The 18,693-nt window shown below is 57.1% G+C and overlaps 1 protein-coding gene across 5 annotated transcripts; it reads left to right on the forward strand.

The window, feature by feature from the left end:
- The first annotated feature begins 482 nt into the window (after window positions 1-482).
- On the forward strand, window positions 483-18,561 carry CCDC9 (coiled-coil domain containing 9). 5 transcript variants are annotated; one of them, XM_055369832.2, is made up of 15 exons: window positions 483-569; window positions 2,315-2,388; window positions 2,544-2,648; window positions 4,298-4,399; window positions 4,565-4,816; window positions 8,551-8,634; window positions 8,721-8,894; window positions 10,552-10,733; window positions 14,348-14,394; window positions 14,493-14,628; window positions 15,022-15,127; window positions 15,214-15,589; window positions 15,982-16,074; window positions 17,269-17,318; window positions 17,878-18,561. In XM_055369832.2, the coding sequence occupies exons 2-15, from the start codon at window positions 2,386-2,388 to the stop codon at window positions 17,893-17,895; spliced, it is 1,728 nt and encodes a 575-aa protein (XP_055225807.1). In that variant the 5' UTR covers window positions 483-569; window positions 2,315-2,385; the 3' UTR covers window positions 17,896-18,561. The 5 variants fall into 5 exon arrangements, with proteins under 5 accessions (XP_055225807.1, XP_018872034.2, XP_063557556.1 ...); XM_019016489.2 differs by lacking the exon at window positions 17,878-18,561 and having other exon boundaries at window positions 17,269-17,747; XM_019016490.4 differs by lacking the exons at window positions 483-569; window positions 17,878-18,561 and adding an exon at window positions 1,444-1,894 and having other exon boundaries at window positions 17,269-17,747.
- Window positions 18,562-18,693: the final 132 nt, after the last annotated feature.

Here is an 18,693-nt window from a genome sequence, read left to right on the forward strand (position 1 = left end):
AGAGACGGGATTTCACAATGTTGGCCAGGCTGATCTCGAACTTCTGATCTCAGGTGATCCGCCCGCCCGGCCTCCCAAGGTGCTGGGATTACAAGTGTGAGCCACCGCCCGCGGCCGGTAGAACATCTGAAGCTTCTAAAGCGAACTCTAAGATTTCATTGGCACGAGGGGGCTCGAACCACGCCAGGCTTCCAGGCGTCAGTGCCCAGTGCTTGGCATCTGATAGAAACCAGGAATGAGGGGCTGGAGGCGGAAACAGCTTGAAGAAAGAGGTAGAGGCCAGGGAGTGAGGACGGTGTCTCCTTTTCCTGGAAGTTGGTAATTCAGACAGAAGGAAGTTGGATGAGCTTGCGGAACACCCGGGGGGCCAGTCGGCCCCGCTCCCGCCTCCATCGCGGAGGCGCGACCCCTTTAAGGCTCCCGGAAACGGTCCCACAGGACCGGAAGTGACCCTCTTTATTTCCCTTCCTCACGTGGTGCAGGCAGGAAGTGACGCGCGTGGCCCGGGAGCTGCGGACGCAGAGGCCGACGGAGCCGGAGTCGCGGACGCCGCGGGGTCTCCGGGACAGGTGACCGGGGGGAGGGGGCCGGGAGCGCGCCCAGAGAAGGTGGGGCCTGAAGCCCCACGTGGCGGGGAGTGCGAACAGGCGCGGGCGGGGTGGGGAGCCGCCGGCGGGGGCGGGGTCGGAGTTCTCTGCGGGGGGCGGGGACAGAACGCCCACATGGGAAGCTGGAGGGGCGCTGGCGGGGCGGGCCGTTGGGGGGGGTGGGCAGGGTCGGGGCGGGGCGTGGCCAGAGCCTGGGCCAGCGGCTGTGGGCGGGACCTAAAAGTTGTGGCTGGGCTGTGGGCGGGGCCATAGTGTTGCTTGTTCAGCTGTGTGGCGGGGCTCGGACGCCGGGCGGAAGCGCTGTGGGCGGGGCCAGAAAGTTTTGCCTTACTGGAAGTGGGTCCAGATTGTTGGCCGGGATGTTGGGGGAGGACCCGGAGGCTGACGCAATGGCGGGGGGCGGGGCCACAATGTAGTGGGGAGCCAAGGGGCGGGGCCAGGGTGCTGGCGGGGAATGCTGGGGGTGGAGCCAGAAAGTTTTGTCTGAGCCACGGGCGCGGCCAGAGAGTTGGCGGGGAGGCGGGGAAGCGGGGAGTTGAGCCAGAACCCTGGGGAAGCCATGGGCGGGGCCAGATGCCGACGCAACGAGGTGTGGGAGGGAGTCAGGGGGCGTGTCCAGGAGGTTGGCCAGGCCAATTGGAGGCGGGGCCAGATGGTTGATTGGGCAGGCCGGGGGCGGGGCTGGAATAATAATAAGAGATGGTAGGGGCGGGTCTAGGCTGTTGCCTGCGAGCCAGGAGGCGGGGAAAGAGCGTGGCTGGGAAAGTCGGGAGCGGGGCCAGATTAATGGCGCATGGGTGGGGGCGGGGCCAGAAGTCTGGCGGGAAAGGCGGGGCCAGAAAGTTTTTTCCCCGAGCCGTGGGCGGGGCCAGAGCGGTTTCCAGGATGTCGGGGACGTGGTCCTGGCATTGCCAGCCGGATTGAGGCTGGAGAAATCCAGAAAATCTGGGGCGGGCCTGGGTAGTTTTGTCCTTGTTGGGGCGGGTGGAGTATTCAGTGGGGCAAAACGCCAGTTCCAGGAAGCCTCGCCAGTGAGTTCTGGGCCTGTGTACAGAATCCTTTCGGGGGAGGCGGGAGGCTGTCGACCTTCCGGAGGGCGCTGGAGACGGGACTAGGACGTCCCTGAGGAAGGCGCGGGCTTGGAATGTTCTCTGAGAGCTTGGGCAGCCAATAAGAGTGGGGTTCGGACTTTCTTTGAGCGTGGGATTGGGAATGTTTCTGAACCTTACCTGGTGGAGCTAGAATATTCGCCTGGATGTGAGAGGCACCAGGATGAGCACAATGAGGTGGGTCTGGAACTTTGTTTTGCAGGCTGGTTGGAGGGGTTGTAGTTGGAACTCTCTTGAGATAGGGAACCCGGGCTAACACTCATACCACAGGGTGTGGCGGCTGGACTAGAATCAGCATTTGGAGGAGAGCAGTGTTGGATACTTAAGCAGTGGGTGGGGGCCAGAACATCCCCAAGGTGGGTTTGACTAGATCGTTTACATGGGAACTGGGTGAGTCCACAAAGATCATGAAAGGGCTGAGTCTGAATTTCTATGGAGAAGATGGAGGTGGCAGTTGAAAGGAGGGAGAGTGAGGGCTAGAATTCTCTTGGGGTACAGGGTTTTTTGTGTATGGCTGTGAGGATCCCACAGTATGTTAGAGGGTGAAGTAGGTCGGGGGGCCATTGGCCTTTGTCCTTCTTTTTCCTCTGCCCCCAGGAACCCTCAGTGCTGCGTCTAGATTCTGCAGGGGAGGTTTGCTGGGACCTTGGCTCCACCCAGCCGGCGAAATGGTGAGGCTGAAAAATGGGGTCTCTAGAATCTGAGTTTTGGGGAAGGGGGCTTGGGAGGATGGGATCCATGGGGGCAGACTCTCAGACCCCGGGGGAAAGTCCCTGGTATGGATGGAGGTTTTTCCTTCCATCCCTCAACTGCCTCCCGGTCTCAGGCAGCCACACTCGATTTGAAATCAAAGGAGGAGAAGGATGCTGAGTTGGACAAGAGGATCGAGGCTCTTCGGCGGAAGAATGAGGCCCTCATCCGGCGCTACCAGGTGCCCTAGCCCCGCCCTGGGAGACCCCATCCCCTCTCTTCCCCGCAGTGAGTTTTTCTCACCTCTCCCTTCCTTAAAACCTTTTCATGGCTCCCCATCACTGTCAGGATAAAGGCCAAAGGCCTTAGCCTAACATCCTTTCTTTCATTCCATTATTCATTCATTCATTCACAAATATTCCCCAAGATCTTTACCAGCCCCAGTGCTGAGTTGTGCTGGGGATATAGCTGTGACTGAGACAGACCCAGGCCTGCCCCCTCCAGGGTCCACCGTCTAGTCAGGGAGACAGCCCTGTCCTCAGGGATGCCCCAGAGCAGACAAGTCTGGAATCAGGAAATTCAGCGGTCTGTGGGAGTCCAGAGGAGGCTCCTGACCCAGCCTTGGGGATATCAGGGAGGGCTTCCTGGAGGAGTGGACTCTGAGGCATGAGTGGTGAGTAGACAATAGCCAGTTGAAAAGGAGAGGGGAACATGTTTCAGGCAGAAAGAACAGTTTGTGCAAATGTTGGAAGCAAGAGAGAGCTTGGAGCTTCAAGTTGGAGGGTTGGTTAGGAGAGAATTGATCTGGGCAGGTCAGCAGGGGCCAGGCTGTGCTAGGCCCTGAATGCCACCAGGATGAGTTTGGACTTTGTCCTGAGGGCACTGGGGAGCCAGGGAGAGCCTTGAGCAGGGTTGGGACCGGTCAGAATAGCTCTTTAGGAAGACGCCTCTGGGTGCTGTGTGGTGGTGCATGCGAGGAGGTGATACTGGAGCCCAGAGACCAAGGAGGAAGCTGGGGCTGGAACCCTAGTGGGAGAGGAGGTACCTGGCTCAGGGCAGGGCTGTTGAGAGGCACTCAGTTACTGATGGGCAGTTCAGGGCAGGGGGAGGAAGAGGGAGGATTTAGGACAAGGCTGCTGAGTAGGTGATGTGGCTCTCCCTGAGATGGGATCTGGGAGGTGGCATGGGTTTCATTTATTCATTCTTCATGTATTCATTCATTTTAAAAAAGGCATATTGAATTTCCCTTGTGGGCCAGGCAGCGTTCTAGACTTGGGATACATGTCAGTGACATACATCACTGAAAGCAGACAGACATTCCTGTCCCCAGGCAGATTCTGCCGTAGTGGAGGAAGCAGACAGTGAGCGAGACGCATATGGTGCTGGGTGCAAATGGGATGAGAACAGAGAGGGTGGCAGGGGAGCTGGTTTCCACAGGGCGCTCAGGGAAGGCCTCACGAGAAGGCAGCATTGGAGCAGAGACCTACAGGAGGTGAGGGGTTGGAGGGTCTCTGGGAAAAGTGTTCCTGGCAGAGGGATCCGCTGGCGCAAAGCCCCCGAGGCAGGTTTCAGCCTGGTATGTTCTGGGAATAGCAAGGAAGCCGGAGTGATTGTGGGGAGAGGGTGAGAGATGAGGTCGGGGAGGTACCAAGGCCAGACCCCATGGGTCCCACAGGCTGTGGGGAAGGCTGTTACTCAGAGGGGCACCACAGGAATGTTCTGAGTGGGGCTGCAACGTGCTGAAGTTTGAGGGATATGAGCGGCCTTCTTGTTCAGAGTCCAGGAGAGAGGCCTGGGCTGGGGCCAGACTTAGGAGGAGTTCAGGGGTCTGGGAGTCCATCTGGCAGATAGGGCACCTGATGCTTCCCTACCCCGGGTGTCTGCTCCTAGGAGATTGAGGAAGACCGTAAGAAAGCTGAACTTGAGGGAGTCGCAGTCACAGCTCCCCGAAAGGGCCGCTCAGTGGAGAAGGAGAACGTGGCAGTGGAGTCGGTGAGCTCGTCACTGGGGTGTGGGACTCTGAGGATGGGGAGGGGCAGAGGGTTGAGGCCTGGGACCCAGGAGCCCCCAGCTGTCCTGCACCAGTGGGTGGCCTCCATCCTGGCCGCATGCCTCCCTGCCCCAGTGACTGTATTTTCCCCATCTCCCCTCTTCCAGGAGAAGAACCTGGGTCCTTCCCGGAGGTCTCCTGGGACCCCTCGGCCCCCAGGGGCCAGCAAGGGGGGCCGGACTCCTCCACAGCAGGGAGGCCGGGCCGGCATGGGCCGAGCATCGCGCAGCTGGGAGGGCAGCCCCGGGGAGCAGCCTCGAGGAGGAGGAGCTGGGGGCCGTGGCCGGAGGGGCCGGGGCCGAGGTTCCCCTCACCTCTCTGGAGCTGGAGACACCTCAATCTCTGACCGTAAATCCAAGGTAGGAGCTAGGCAGCGCCTGGAGCCCTGGCTGAGGTTCTCTGTTGTCTGTTTCTGTCTTTTCCTCCTCTCAGATGCACATTTGTCTTGTGTGTCCATCTTTCAGTATCTCTCTCTGAGCCTTTGCATCTGGCTCTGTTTCTCTCTTCCTCCACCTCCTCCTCCTCCTCCTGCTCCCCCTCTTCTAGTTCCCCCTGTTCCTTCCCTCTCATGCCTAGAGCTCGCGTGTTTTTCCTTGTCTCTTTCTCTCCTACTCCTGCTCCCCGTCTTCTTGTTCCTCCTCGCCTTCCTTCCCTCCCCTCTCCTGCTTAGTGCTGCGTGTTCCTCCCTGTCCCTCTCTCTCTGTCTCCCTTTTTCTCGCTCTCTGGTGCATGCTTGCCCGCTCATCCTCTGTCCCCATCTCTCCTCCCTTTCTGGCACTGTGTGTCTGTCTGGTGGGCTCTCTCTATCTGGTGTGCTTGTGAGCACAGGCTCTGTGTGGCATTCTGTTTCTGTGTGTTTGTCTTGGTCCCCGGCTTTGGTTATGGGGAGCAGTGATTTTACTGTAACTACCTCACTCACCCCTGACGTGCAGGTCAGCAGGGTGGGAGTCTGTCTAGCTGAGTGGCTTACAGCCCACCGTGGACATGGGTTGAATCTGGTTCTGTGAGCTACCTGTCCTTGGGCAGCTCACTTCCCCTGTGAGCTTCAAAAATTAGCCGGACGTGGTGGTGGGCACCTGTAATCCCAGCTACTTGGGAGGCTGAGGCAGGAGGATCACTTAAACCTGGGAGGCGGAGGTCACAGTGAGCCGAGATCATGCCACTGCACTCCAGCCTGGGTGACAGAATGAGACTCTGTATCAAAAAAAAAAAAAAAAAAAAAAAAAGGCTGGGCGCGGTGGCTCACGAGGCCTGTAATCCCAGCACTTTGGGAGGCTGAGGTGGGCGGATCACCTGAAGTCAGGAGTTCGAGACCAGCCTGGCCAACATGGCGAAACCCCATCTCTACTAAAAGTACAAAAATTAGCCGGGTGTGGTGGCACACGCCTGTAATCCCAGCTACTCAGGAGGCTGAGGCAGAAGAATTGCTTGAACCTGGGAGGTGGAGGTTGCAGTGAGCCGAGATTGCGCCATTGTACTCCAGCCTGGACAACAAGAGTGAAACTCCGTCTCAAAAAAAAAAAAATAATTAGACTTAAATTGGGCATGCCAAGGTGCTGTCACAAAACGACTCCAAAAATTTCACGACCTAAGTGGAGTAGGAGTTTATTTCTCCCTTGTATGCTGAGCCCTGCAGGGAGGTGGGTGGTCCAGGGGGTGAGGCCCCGCTTCATGATGTCACTGAGGGACCCAGGTTCCTACTTTTTTTTTTTTTTTTTTCTTGAGACAGAGTCTCACTTTGTTGCCCAGGCTAGAGTGCAGTGGCATGATCTTGGCTCACTGCAACCTCCACCTCCTGGGTTCAAGCGATTCTTGTGCTTCAGCCTCCCAAGTAGCTGGGATTACAGGTGTGCACCACCACACCCGGCTAGTTTTTGTGTTTTCAGTAGAGATGGGGTTTCGCCATGTTGGCCAGGCTGGCCTTGAACTCCTGACCTCAGGTGATCCTACCGCCTCGGCCTCCCAAAATGCTGCGATTACATGTGTGAGCTGCTGTGCCCGGCCTGGTTCCTGTTTTTGTTGCTTGGTGGCCCCTAGGTCCTGGTCATTGTCTGTGGTAGAAGCCGGGTTGCCGACATGGTTGCGGTTCAGTTCACAGGAAGGGGAAAGATGAGTCTGCTTTATCACTTTTGGTCATGTCCTGTTGGTGAGAACTTAGACACCTGGTCATACCTAACCTCAAAGGAGACTGGGAAATGAAAACGTTGTCTACAGCTGGCTGGCTGTTTGCCCATCTAAAATTTTGTCACTAGTTTGGTTACTAGTAACAAGTAGTTATTAGCTACTTGGAATGCTGGGTGCTGTGGTATGGGCTTGTGGTCCTAGCTACTTGGGAAGCTAAGGTGGGAGGATCGCTTGAGCCCAGGAGTTTGAGACCAGGCTGGGCAACAGTGTGAGACCCCATCTCTATAAAAATTTTAAAAATTAACTGGACGTGGTGGTGTGCCCCTGTGGTCCCAGCTACTTACTTGGGAGGCTGAGCCAGGAGGATCACTTGGGAGGCTGAGCCTGGGAGGTCAAGGATGCAGTGAGCTGTGAATACACCACTACATTCCAGCCTGGGCAACAGAGTAAGACCCTGTCTCAAAAAAAAAAAAAAATTAATAAATATTTGCTACTATGGAAGGAAGAAGGGGGGAACGGATTGTGGTTGGTGGGGGTAGGTCACCTAACCATCTGCCAAGTAATTACTGTTATTACCACCACTATGATTGTGGCAACCTTGGTGTGCCAGGGCCCCCAGCACCCTGACGCTGAACTCGCAGGTTCAGTGGTTTGCTAGAAAGACTCATGGCTTAGATTTATCACAGTGAAAGAGATCACAAAGCAAAATCAGCAGGGGGCGGGGTACCTGGGCTGAGGTCTGGAGGAAACCCGGCATGAACTTCCAAGAGTCCTTTCCCTGTGGAGTCCCAGGGGATGCGCTGAATTCCTCCAGCACTGAATTGTGACAACACGTGGCTTACCAGGGATGCCCACGAGAGATTCAGCACCCCAGGTTTTTAATTGGGGGCTGGTTTAATTGTTTTTATTTATTGTATTTATTTAGTTTTTAAAATTTCTTTTTGTTTTTGAGATGGAGTTTCACTCTTGTTGCCCAGGCTGGAGTGCAGTGGTATGATTTCGGCTCACTGCAACCTCCGTCTTTTGGTTTCAAGCAATTCTCCTGTCTCCTCCTCCCAAGTAGCTGGGATTACAGGTGCCCACCACCATGCCCAGCTAACTTTTGTATTTTTAGTAGAGACGGGATTTCACCATGTTGGCCAGGCTGGTCTCGAACTCCTGACCTCGTGATCCACCTGCCTCGGCCTTCCAAAGTGCTGGGAATACAGGCATGAGCCACTGTGCCCGACCCGTTATTTTTATTTTTATTTTATTTTATTTTTTGAGACAGAGTCCTACTCTGTTGCCCAGGCTGGAGTGCAGTGGCACAATCTCGGCTCACTGCAACCTCCACCTCCTGGGTTCAAGCGATTCTCTTGCCTCAGCCTCCTGAGCAGCTGGGATTACAGGCGCCCACCACCATGCTTGGCTAATTTTTTTCGTACTTTTAGTGAGACGGGGTTTCGCCATGTTAGCCAGCCTGGTCTCAAACTCCTGACCTCAGGTGATCCACCCACTTCCGCCTCCCAAAGTGCTGGGATTACAGGCGTGAGCCACTGCGCCCGGCCACTTTTAAAATTTTTTGTGGAGACAGGGTCTTGCTATGTTGCCTAATCTGGCCTTGAACTCCTGGGCTCAAGCAATCCTCCTGCCTTGGCCTCCCAAAGTGCTTGGATTAGAGGTGTGAGCCACCATGTCAGCCTGGAGGGTAGTTTTGAACACAGGCCCCTTCTGTCTAGTATGTACTGAAATTCCAGACCCCCCAGTAGGAAAGCGAATGCAGCGTACGGTGTGTTGTTCGCATAGTCTAGGCCTGGCCAGCCAGCCTCGTCAGTTCACTGCTGACCTGGAGCACGCTGAGAGCAAATGGTCAGACGCCAGCAGGCCAGTCCGAGGAGAGGAGCCTCAGGCCTGCTGGGCAGCCCGTCTCCTGCACCGGCAGCTTAATAGTTCTCCCTGAAGCTGGGTGTCCCTATCTTTATCCCCCCAGGAGTGGGAGGAGCGGCGCAGGCAGAACATTGAGAAGATGAATGAGGAGATGGAGAAGATCGCCGAGTATGAGCGCAACCAGCGGGTCAGTGGTGCGGGTGTCCCTGAGGCAGGACCGAGCTGCCTGGGCTGCGGGGAGCCCGCGCCAACCCCCTGCTCCGCTGCCTGCAGGAAGGGGTTCTTGAACCCAACCCAGTGCGGAACTTCCTGGACGACCCCCGGCGACGCAGCGGGCCCCTGGAGGAGTCTGAGCGGGACCGCCGGGAGGACAGCCGCCGGCACGGCCGCAACTGGGGGGGCCCCGACTTCGAGCGGGTGCGCTGTGGCCTTGAGCACGAGCGGCAGGTGGGTGTTGGCAGTGAGGACACCCCGGGGCTCTCAGGGCTTTGATGGGGACTGCGCAGCAGGAACCAGACAGATCAGGGCCATGGGGCCTCTCCTTTTTTGTGCCATAGCACAGGACTTTTTTTTTTTGAGACCGATTCTCACTCTGTCACCCATTCTGGAGTGCAGTGGCACCATCTCGGCTCACTGCAGCCTTTGCCTCCTGGGCTCAAGCAATTCTTCTGCCTCAGCCTCCCGAGTAGCTGGGATTACAGGCAAGTGCCACCACACCTGGCTAATTTTTTTGTATTTTGTGGAGACGGGGTTTCACCATGTTGGCCAGGCTAGTCTTGAACTCCTGACCTCAAGTGATCCACCTGCCTCGGCCTCCCAAAATGCTGGGATTACAGGCATGAGCCACTGTGCTTGGCCAGGAATTTAATTATTAAGGATTTATGGTATGTTTTGTTTCCTGCCAAGGTAAATCTCCCCTCATTGTTAATGGCACCAGCATTTATGAGGCATCTACCACATGGCAGGTGCTGTGTGAGGGGTGGGGACCTGGCCTAGAAGAGGAGGCAGGGGCAGTGTCCTTGCACTTGGTGGTCCACCCCTAAATTGTCCATCTGTTGGTTCTTCTGTCAGTACCACGTGGCTCTAGTTGTTACAGCTTTGTGGTATGTTTGAGGGTTTTCTTGTTACTAACAGTATTGTTTACTGGGCACTTACTATGTGCCAGGCACTGTTTTAGGTGCTGAGGATAAGAGGTTTTTTTTTTTTTTTTTTGAGATGGAGTCTTGCTCCATCGCCCAGGCTGGAGGGCAGTGGCTTGATCTTGGCTCACTGCAAGCTCCGCCTCCTGGGTTCACACCATTCTCCTGCCTCAGCCTCCCCAGTAGCTGGGACTAAGGCGCCCACCACCATGCCCAGCTAATTTTTTGTATTTTTACTAGAGATGGGGTTTCACCATGTTAGCCAGGATGGTCTCGATCTCCTGACCTCGTGATCTGCCCGCCTCAGCCTCCCAAAATGCTGGGATTACAGGCGTGAGCCACTGCGCCCGGCTTTTTTTTTTTTTTTTGAGATGGAGTCTTGCCCTGTTGCCTAGGCCGGAGTGCAGTGGAGCGATCTTGGCTCACTGCAAGCTCTGCCTCCTGGGTTCATGCCAGTCTCCTGCCTCAGCCTCCCGAATAGCTGGGACTACAGGCACCCGCTACCACGCCCAGCTAATTTTTTGTATTTTTAGTAGAGACAGGGTTTCACCATATTAGCCAGGATGGTCTCCATCTCCTGACCTCATGATCCGCCTACCTTGGCCTCCCAAAGTGCTGGGATTACAGGTGTGAGCCACCGCGCCCGGCGGGAGAAGAGTTTGGAGGCAGAGCCCCTGCCTTGATGAGGTTTCTTCTGGTGGGAGCTGAGTAAATGAAAATATAGTGAGATGTGAGGTCCTACCAAGTGTTGTGGAGAAAAATCCAGCAGCTGAGGGGACAGAGGGATGCTACTTAGGAGATCTGAGAGGGCCTCTGTGAGGAGGTGCCACCTGAGCCTACTTGGTTGTGATCTCTGCCTTGTCATCGCTTCCCTGTGTGACCCTGAGCAAGTGGATGTACCTCGGGGCTTAGGGGCGGGGTGGGGTGCGGGACAGCGCCCTGACTCCCTGTGGGCTGGGGGGCAGGGCCGCCGAGCTGGCCTGGGCAGTGCTGGAGACATGACGTTGTCCATGACGGGCCGGGAGCGGTCGGAGTATCTGCGCTGGAAGCAGGAGAGGGAGAAGATCGACCAGGAGCGGCTGCAGAGGCACCGCAAGCCCACTGGCCAGTGGCGGCGCGAATGGGATGCCGAGAAGACCGATGGGATGTGAGTCTTCTCCCCGCTCCTCTCCCCGTGTGGCACGTTGACCTTGGCCCTGACTTCTAAGTCCTATGCCTCTCTCTGGTTTTTCCTGCTGTGTATGAGTGAGTGACTGCCAAGTATCCTGAGATGCCGTGGACCAGCTGCTGGAGCTCAGCGGCACCTGAGAGCATTTCTGGTTTTCTTTTTTTTTTTTGAGATGGAGTCTCGCTCTGTCGCCCAGGCTGGAGTGCAGTGGCGTGATCTCGGCTCACCGCAAGCTCCGCCTCCCAGCTTCACGCCACTCTCCTGCCTCAGCCTCCTGAATAGCTGGGACTACAGGCGTCCGCTACCACATCTGACTAATTTTTTGCATTTTTAGTAGAGACAGGGTTTCACCGTGTTAGCCAGGATGGTCTCAATCTCCTGACCTTGTGATCTGCCTGCCTTGGCCTCCCAAAGTGCTGAGATTACAGGTGTGAGCCACCGCGCGGCCGAGCATTTCTGGTTTTCTTTTTGTTTTTGGAGACAGAGTCTAGCTCTGTCGCCCAGGCTGGATGGAGTGCAGTGGGAGGATCTCAGCTCACTGCAACCTCCGCCTCCCGTGTTCAAGCAATTCTCCTGCCTCAGCCTCCTAAGCAGCTGGGGTGAGAGGATTTCTTCTGTGTTCACAGGTATGCTGGGCTCAGCTGATCCAGGCTGGACGCTAAGCTGTGGGTCCCGCTGGGCTTGGCTCCTTGCAGCAGGGTGAATTCACTCTGCGCCAGGGTGTTCATTCTGCTGTCCAGGCTGAGGGCAGCAGCTGCCTGGGGAGCGCTTGCCCTGACATGGGCAGATGCACAAGCAGGCACACTTCCCAGTTGTGTTCGCCAGCACACCCCGCCTCACTGGGGCGGGGAAATAAGCTCTGCCCACTCCAGTGGATAGGAACACCGGTGGCGGCAGGGACATCAGTTCCAACGCAGGGAGAGTGTGAAGGCTGTTTAACAGCGATTAGACCTTTGCATCCTCCCGCCAGCCTCTGACCTGTCCCCAGCAACTCAGATCCCTGAATGTCTCCATGCCTCACCATCACCTTTTTTTTTTACTTTTTTTTTTCAGACGGAGTCTCGCACTGTTGCCCGGGCTGGAGTGCAGTGATGTGATCTCGGCTCACTGCAATCTCCGCCTCCTGGGTTCAAGCGATTTTCCTGCCTCAGCCTCCCGAGTAGCTGGGATTACAGGCACGTGCCACCACATCCAGCTAATTTTTTGTAATTTTAGTAGAGGTGGGGTTTCACCATGTTGGCCTGGCTGGGCTTGAACTCCTGACCTCATGATTCGCCCACCTCAGCCTCCCAAAGTGCTGAGATTACAGGTGTGAGCCACCGCGCCCGGCACCACCACCTTCTTATCCCAGTGGCATTGTTAACCTCAAGTTTGACTCTGTCCCCCGATTCAGTCAGACTTAAAGCAAAGCCCTCATTGCATCATCGTCATGGGGACCAACTTCCATAACCAAGAAGGAGAAGGTTCTGGAAGAGCCGATAAATAGCAGTATTTAAAGATCAGCAACTTTAGGTTTTACCTCATCCCCCATTCTTTCTTGTGTTGAAAGTTTTCATTCACCTATAACTTGTTTTTTGGCTTTGGCTAAGGAGGATTTTGTCTGTTTGCCCAGTGGTCGGGAAGCATTTTGTTGTGGATTGTGAACCAAGCCTGTGCGAGTGTGAGAAATAATTTGCACAGATACTATAGCTGATCTTCCTAAGGAGGAGGCAGCTGGGCTTTTGGGGAGATGTTCTCAGCATTCACAATGAGAAAGTATTTGTTTTTCTTGTGTGTCCCAAAAGCAGTTTGCAACAAGTCTGATGAATAATGTTTGTGTGGGCCAGGTGCAGTGGCTCATGTCTATAATCCCAGCACTTTGGGAGGCTGAGGCAGGTGGATCACGAGGTCAGGAGATCAAAACCATTCTGGCTAACACAGTGAAACCCCGTCTCTACTAAAAATACAAAAAATTAGCCGGGTGTGGTGGTGGGCGCCCTGTAGTCCCAGCTACTTGGGAGGCTGAGGCAGGAGAATGGCGTGAACCTGGGAGGTGGAGCTTGCAGTGAGCCGAGATCGCGCCACTGCACTCCAGCCTGGGCGACAGAGAGACTCCGTCTCAAAAAAAAAAAAAATAATAATAATAATAATGTGTGTCTGGGCCAGGCGCGGTGGCTCATGCTTGTAATCCCCACAATCCCAGCACTTTAGGAGGCCAAGGCTGGAGGACTGCTTGAACCCAGGAGGTTTGCAGTGAGCTGTTATGATGCCACTGCACTCCAGCCTGGACCACAGAGCAAGACCCTACCTCTAAGAAAAAAAAATGCAGGGTGTCTTGCTTTCATCAGCATATATTTGAGTCCTCCTCTATGTCATGGAAGGTTCTAGGTGATACAGCAGCAAACAAAACATTTCTGCCTTTTTGGAACTAAGAGTGTAGTGGGCAAGGTGGGTAATTAAGAGGTCTAATGTTAGGCCCAGAAGGATAATGATGCAGAGTAAGCAGCCAGGGTGGAGGTTAGAATTTTAGACTTAGATAATCTGTGTAATAATATTATCTTTTTTTTTTTTTTTTTGAGACTGAGTCTTGCTGTGTTGCCCAGGCTAGAGTGCAGTGGTGTGATTTCAGCTCACTGCAGCATCGCCTCCTGGGTTCACATAATTCTCCTGATTCAGCCTCCCGAGTAGCTGAGATTACAGGTGCCCGCCACCAAGCCCGGCTAATTTTTGTATTTTTAGTAGAGATGGGGTTTCACCCTGGTCTCGAACTCCTGGCCTCAGGTGATCCGCCCACCTGGACTCCCAAAGTGTTGGGATTACAGGCGTGAGCCACCGTGCCCGGCTCTAATATTATCTTAGCTGGGGGTTCAGGAAGGCCTCTGAGCAGAGCCCTGAAAGGAGGTGAGGGAGTGAGCCAGTGAAAAACGTGGGAAGAATGTTCCAGGAGCAGGCGCTAAGGCCCTGAGGCAGGAGCTAGGTGTGGTGGAAGAGCCTGCTTAGCTGGAGAGGCGAGACAGACTGGTGGGAAAGGTCAGATAGGGAGTTGGGGGTCATGTACTTGGGCAAGGGTCTGTGGTGATCCCCCCAAATTTTTGTTTTGGCGCCCACATTCTGAATCTTTTTGTATTTGTCACTATGCTGTCAAATTTGCCTCTTGCCCATCACCTGGTCCTATCCTTTGTTTTTTTTTTTTGAGATAGGGTCTCCCTCTGTCACACAGGCTCGAGTACAGTGGCTTGATTACTGCTCACTGCAGCCTTGACCTCCCAGGCTCAAGTGATCCTCCCTCCTCAGCCTCCCGAGTAGCTGAGATTACAGGCACGTGCCACCACGCCCAGCTAATTTTTGTATTTTGTGTAGAGGTGGGGCTTCGCCATGTTCCCCACGCTGGTCTTGAACTCCTGGGCTCAAGCGATCTGTCTGCCTCAGCCTCCCAGAGTGCGGGGAATTACAGGCTTGAGCCACCATGCCCGGCCCTGTCCTACTTCTAGTGTCCCCTGTCTGGTTGACCGTCTGTCTCTGATCCGATTTCTGACCCTGACCTCTCCCATCTTCTTGATCCTCTTGTTACCCTGTTCCCCCAGCTGCCCGCTCACCCATTATCTTTCCCCCAGGTTCAAGGATGGCCCAGTCCCTGCCCATGAACCATCCCACCGCTATGGTGAGTGGGTGCCCTTGGATGAGCGGGGCTCGGTCTGGGAGTCAGGGGTGGTGTGTGCCACACCTTCCCTTCCCGATGACACCTGGGTTCTGTTGCAGATGACCAGGCCTGGGCCCGGCCCCCGAAGCCCCCTACTTTTGGGGAGTTCCTGTCCCAGCACAAAGCTGAGGCCAGCAGCCGCAGGAGGAGAAAGAGTAGTCGGCCCCAGGCCAAGGCAGCGCCCAGGGCCTACAGGTGGGGCACCCCTTCTGCGGGCTTGCACACCCCCAGGGCTCTCCGCAGGGCGTTCTCTTCTTTGGCTTGCTGTGAAGGTGTGGGTACATCTGTCTGTCCCTGTCTTTGTCTTGGCCCTGTCTATCTCGCAGGTCCGTGGTTTGAGGGGCTTGGGATCTGGCTCTTGGTTTTACCTTCATCTGTCCCCTTTCTGCCGTCACCCATCTCCTCTCCTGCTACCTGCCCCACTTTCATTCTGTCTTTGACACCTGGGGACACACATCTGCCATTCCCTCAGCCCTCCACCATGCCAGATGCTCTGGGCAGCTCCTCCCTAGGGAGGGTGGAGGCAGGAAGCCCCTTCCTCTTGTCTACTCTCCACCCAGGCATCACCCCTCCCTCTGTTCCCTCTAGTGACCATGATGACCGCTGGGAGACAAAAGAAGGGGCAGCATCCCCAGCCCCTGAGACTCCACAGCCTACTTCCCCCGAGACTTCCCCCAAGGAGACACCCATGCAGGTGAGGCTGGGCTGTGGTTCAGGGCATGGGCCTGGGGTGGGGGCTCAGGACCTGTGCTTTGCCCTGACTTGCCTGTGTCCCCAAAGCCACCCGAGATCCCAGCTCCTGCCCACCGGCCTCCTGAAGACGAGGGGGAAGAGAATGAGGGGGAAGAGGATGAAGAATGGGAGGACATAAGTGAGGATGAGGAGGAGGAGGAGATTGAGGCGGAAGAAGGTGATGAGGAGGAACCAGCCCAAGACCACCAAGCCCCAGAGGCTGCCCCCACCGGGATCCCCTGCAGTGAGCAGGCCCACGGAGTCCCCTTCAGTCTGGAGGAGCCCCTGCCGGAGCCCCAGGCCCCTGGCACGCCTTCCAGCCCTTTCTCACCACCCAGCGGCCACCAGCCTGTGTCCGATTGGGGTGAAGAGGTGGAGCTGAATTCTCCCCGGACCACCCACCCGGCTGGCGCCCTCTCTCCGGGTGAGGCCTGGCCTTTTGAGAGTGTATGAAGCTGGCTGCCTGTGTGTGTGTGTGTGTGTGTGTGTGCGCGCGTGCGCGTGCGCTAGAGGGGTGTGGCTGGTGGGGGACCCTTGGGGCTGGGCCCTGGGACCCAGTGTGCCCCACAGCCCTGTCGGCTGGAGGGGGTGGCGCAGCCCATGCTCTTCTGTACTGTCATGCCCGTCTCTGGAATGTCCACTCCCAGAGCCTGCCCCAGCCCTTTGAGCCCCCTCCCCAATAAAGAATTCACATCCTCCAATGACATTCCCCCAGGTGTGTCCTTGAACCCCCTTCAACTCCCCCTGGGCCTTCTCTCTTGGGGTGGGGAGATGTCAGGCGGGAAAGGGGGCTTGACTGGGGCTCCCCTTCCCTAGGAGGTGGCCAGTCAGCCCCTGCCTCCCCGGAGAGTGGGCCCAGCCTCCGAGGAACCCAGAAAGCTGAAGAGGAAGGGTCTGAGGCAACTCCAGGTGGGGGAGTGCATGGGGCATGGGATGGAGGCCGCTTCTTCCTCTTTCTCTGGGGCTGAGGGGCAGAGGGCTTGCGGGGAGTGGGGTGTGTGTGTGTAGGTAGCAGTTGGACCATAGAGGTGAGGTGAAAAGGGTGAGCTCGGATAGGGATGGGGGGCTGGAGCCGGGTGGCAGGGGTGGGGCAAAGGGGCAACTTTATGGGCCAAGCCAATAGGAATTTGGTATGGAGGTTGAGGAGGTGGGGTTAAGGAAAGGATTAGAATTTTGGAGTCGAGCTCAGGGGTTTTGGAAAGCACTGGTTTAAGAGTAATGGGGTGTGGATCGGATGCCTTGGCTCATGCCTGTAATCCCAGCTAATTGGGATGCGGGAGGATCGCTTGAACCTGGGAGGCGGAGGCTGCAGTGAGCCGAGATCGCTCCACTGTACGCCCACCTGGGCGACAGAGCAAGACTCCGTCTCAAAAAAGGTGGTTGGCGTTGGTGTACTAGGGCAGGAGCTAGAGGCAGACTTCGAAATTTGAACTGGCTCGAAAAGGCCAAAGAGATGGGCAAGGGCAGAAAACTGGATTTAACTGTGGCTGGGATTAGAGTTCTGAGGTGCAACCTAGTGGGGCAAATTAGAATAGACATGCGGACCCGATCAGCATTTTGGGACCGACGAAGTGCGAGCAAGAGGCCAAGCCCCTCTTCACCTACACTCCGTAGGAGTAAGATTTCGAATCTCAGATGGCCTCCCCTTCCCCCAGAGTGGGATTAGGATTTGGGGGGCAGAGCCAAGGAAGGACTGGTTAGAATAGCAGGAGTTGGCGAAGGAAAGGGGAGGGCATGTCCTCTGGGACTGGCTTGGTGGAGGTTGATGAAGGCCGTGAGATGGGGCGGGGGTGGGAGAGGACAGTTTGCAGCCGTGGGTGGCGCGGGGGCCCAGGCGCTCTGTCTTGGGTCACTTGTTGGTCGGGAGACAGATCTCGCCACACCCGCGTTTCCTCGATTGTAAACGGTTATGTTGGGAGTGTTTGCTGCTGCGTGGGTCCGCTGAGAGGATTAGTCTGGGCCCCGTAAACCGCTTAGCGCCAAGCCTGCTGTGGCAAGGGCTCGAACTGGATGAGAGGCGTGGCTAGACGGGGGAGGGGTCCTGGGCCGGGGGGAGGTGGGAAGACTGCTCCCCTCCGCTGACTCAGCCCCTTCTCTCCTCAGAGGCAGGCCCCGAAGGCCAGGAGACGGCGGAGATCACCGACTTCCAGAGGGTGCGTTTCTGCAAGGTGGTGGCGGCCCCTCCGCCGCCGGGGGCCGCTCGCTGACCGCGCCCGCCGGACCGCGGCCTCCGCGCTCTGCACTAACCTCCCACCGCCTCGCTCCTCTGTCCTCTGCTTCTGCCACATTCCAGCCAGGAGAGGGTTAAATCTAAGCGGGGAGGAGCCAGGGTCTGCGAGCCGGGCGGGGCCAGGGCAGTAGTCGGGTGCAGGCCCCACCAACGGGGGACGTCACGGCACTGGGACGGCTGGGACGCTTCCGCGTTAGTCTCCCATGGAGGCCCTGGGCGGCTCGAGCCAGTCTTCAGGCCGAATCTCCCGCCTCCAGGATTGCATCCGAGGCCTGGCAGCCGGTGACTCTTCCGAAGGGCTTGAATTACTCGGGCGCCAGCCCTGTCGTATTAAACGCAGTGCTTCCGCTCACCCTTGAACTGTGTTTCTGGAGGGGGCAGGCTGGGTCGCTGTGCTTGGCGGGCTTTTCTGTGGCGGAAGAGGCGGAAGGAAGGGGTCTTCCTCCACCCTTCTGATCCGTCTTCCCTCCCCCCTCCCGCAGGCCTCCCCGAATTCCTGAAGACGCTGCTGGGAGGGGACGGAAGCTTCCCCGCCTTGATGGGGAGGGGGCGTGAGGAGGGGTTTATCTGGATTTCCAGGCTGTGTTCTTTCTACCCCAGAGCCTAGTCTGGACCCCTTGGCTCTAGGGAGAGGGAAAAGCTGACGGTTGGGGAGGAGCTGGGAGAAGGGACGCGATTGCGGTGAGGGGCGGAGCTGGAACCTCGGGGCCTGAGGTGCTGAGGATACCTGAAAGCGGGCTGAGAGTGTGCTGGAGGAGGCGGGTCCCGTGGGGGCGGAGCTAGGCTGCCTGGGCGGGGCCGGAATCGTGACAGGCGGAGTTAGAGCGGGGGGCGGGGTCAGCGCGCGCGGGTGGGGCTCTGGTCATGGGTATGGGGCGGGGCCGTCAGCGGGGGCGTGGTCGGGGTGTTGCGCGGGAACCCGCCGGGGAGGAGAGCGGGGATTCCGGAACTAGAGTGTAGGAGCCAGAGGCCGTAGCGGGCAAGGCTCGAGCACTGGAGTAGAGCAGTCTGACAGGTAGAGAGAGAAGTGAGACTGGCTGCGGCACAGGGCAGGTTAGGGCTCCAGGCAGGGCTTGAGCGGGACGAGGGGGCGGGCTCCGAGGCGGGCTAGACGCCTGGGCTGGATGAAGTCCGAGTCTGGGAAGAGAACCGTGTTGTGGCGGGAGGAGGCGGTGATAGGGGTGGTGGGGCTAAGCGCGGGGGCGGGGCTGGAGCGAGGGGGGCGGGGTAGCACCTCCGCCTGTCGGTGGTGGGGCGGAGGCTGGAGGGGGTGGGCCTAGGATGCGGAGGCGGCAGCT

This window comes from Gorilla gorilla, chromosome 20 (assembly GCF_029281585.2).
Source record: "Gorilla gorilla gorilla isolate KB3781 chromosome 20, NHGRI_mGorGor1-v2.1_pri, whole genome shotgun sequence".
NCBI lineage: Eukaryota > Metazoa > Chordata > Mammalia > Primates > Hominidae > Gorilla > Gorilla gorilla.